General features: G+C 36.9%; 1 protein-coding gene across 1 annotated transcript in view; it reads right to left on the bottom strand.

The window, feature by feature from the left end:
- Positions 1-96: 96 nt before the first annotated feature.
- The window catches only part of LOC119581834 (ATP-dependent RNA helicase DDX54-like), a gene marked incomplete in the record, with an annotated part of 17,282 nt that continues 15,448 nt past the window's right edge, over positions 97-1,930 (bottom strand). Inside the window, 4 exon segments of the mRNA XM_037929975.1 lie at positions 97-398; positions 511-679; positions 1,073-1,211; positions 1,665-1,870. Of these exon segments, the coding sequence (XP_037785903.1) occupies positions 139-398; positions 511-679; positions 1,073-1,211; positions 1,665-1,870 (774 nt within the window).

Raw genomic sequence — 1,930 nt, 5'->3', positions numbered from 1 at the left:
CATTTAGTAAGTTAAGCTTTATCAACTATTCCAAACTGACAACATGAAAATATTAATGAAAAAATTAATCCAAAAGAGGATAAATAGGGGAAGTTACTCCTTACAGAGATTTTATTAAACACATTACAATCCTAAAATCTATAAATCCCCATCCATAGAGTAATGAATTCCCTGTCTCTGAAACCTCAACATCTTACGATGCTGCTTCAGTTTCTGCCTCAATGCCAACTGGTTCTTCCTTCTTCCTAGCTTGGCCTTCTTGAAGTTCTCATCTCTCCTCTTGATGTTCTTCTGGAATCGTTCCTCTGATCTCAGTTCTATCCTTGGTCCTCTCTTGTACTTCGGAATTTTGCCATCCATCAGTGGATGATGCTTGCTGAATGACTTTTCATTCAGAGCTGCAAAGGAGAGGTCTTAGTTAATGGCAGTCAATAACAGACCTCAAAACTGTATATATAATGAAGACAGCCAGACAGACATGCACATAACAAAAAGCAACATAACACTTACTCTTCACGCCTCCTGCCTTCCTTCCCTCCCTCGTGTTGGCTGCCTCGGCTTCTTCTTCTTCATCAACTTCCTTGTGCTGCCTGCCTGTCTTCAGCCACCTCTTGTAGCGGTTTGTCTTGTATGTTGCACTTATAGACTGACCTGACTCTGTCTTGATCCTCTTTTCATTCTGAAATTTCACATAATATAAATTTAAACGGATATAATTACATCTTGTCAATGAGCCTGTTTTGTTTTTAATTGCTAAATACATAAACAAGATAACCAACATAAGTTAAAGACCTAACACTTTAAAGTCTTGACTTACATATACAAAAGCAACTCAGGCTGTCTAAAAGTGAACAAAATATTTCTTGGAACTGAGAGGTCATTGTTCTATGAATATTTATGTGCTGGAAAGAAAAGAAAAGGAGAGCCAGAAGGGCATAATTCAGTATGTGCAAACAAGTTGGCAAGTGTGTGTGCATGCGCGAATGCATTCAAGTGCGCACACATATATTTTGGGGGGAGGGGGGAACCTTAAAATAGAAAAGGAAATGATGAATGTACTAAACAAACTCACTTGCACGCCAACAAACTTTTTCTTCTTACGATCCCATCTCATGAGTGATTTGTTCTGTCTCTGTGTCTCTTCATCATCAAATGTAAGATCCATTGCTGCCTCGGCTGTGTCTTTGTGGAAACTACTGCCTACTCCAGCACTGCAAGAAAAATTTCTATTACAAAATAACACTGACACATTTGGTTTCCTTACAAATACTCAGAATAAAATCAGAGGATTTGATGATTATTTAGCAATATGATAAAAAATACTTAACAAACATATCATTACTCAGCAATCTATTGGAAGTTCACAGATCATTAAAGGTCAAGTTAATTTATTTTGGGGTATAATGTTAGTGTACATATCAAAGATGCTTATTTATTTTAGGAATGTAATTCTACTTTGTTTCATGGTCTGATGATTTCCTAGAAGTATTATCCTTCTGCTTGGGTTTGTAATGGAAATAATTGGTGACTATCTTGTGCAGAACTTTACTAAATATAAAGACTCATTTCATACGTTCTGTTATCACCACTTCCATGACATTTGTGTTATAATCATATAATAACTGTTTTGAAGTAGAAACTGTACAGCATCACAGTCTACATACCCATCTGAATTTTCAAGCTCTCCTCGTGTGTAAGGAATGTAGAACTGCTTATCTCTGAAGTCTTCTTTCTCCTTTTCAAAAAAGCTGTCCTGACTCTCAGACCTGGCTTTCTTGTTCTTATACTTTTTAGCATTCCGGACATTGGCAAAGGTGTCCTCAACCTCCTCAGCTGTGCTCTGCTCCAACTTCTGCACTCTCTCTAAACTCTGTAGTTGTATGAGGATTTTTAGAAACATTACTTTGAAAGATCTTTTTCCAAAAGCAAG

The sequence above is a fragment of the Penaeus monodon genome, chromosome 15 (assembly GCF_015228065.2).
Source record: "Penaeus monodon isolate SGIC_2016 chromosome 15, NSTDA_Pmon_1, whole genome shotgun sequence".
In the NCBI taxonomy this organism is placed as follows: domain Eukaryota; kingdom Metazoa; phylum Arthropoda; class Malacostraca; order Decapoda; family Penaeidae; genus Penaeus; species Penaeus monodon.
This window is presented reverse-complemented; position numbering and strand designations above follow the sequence as displayed.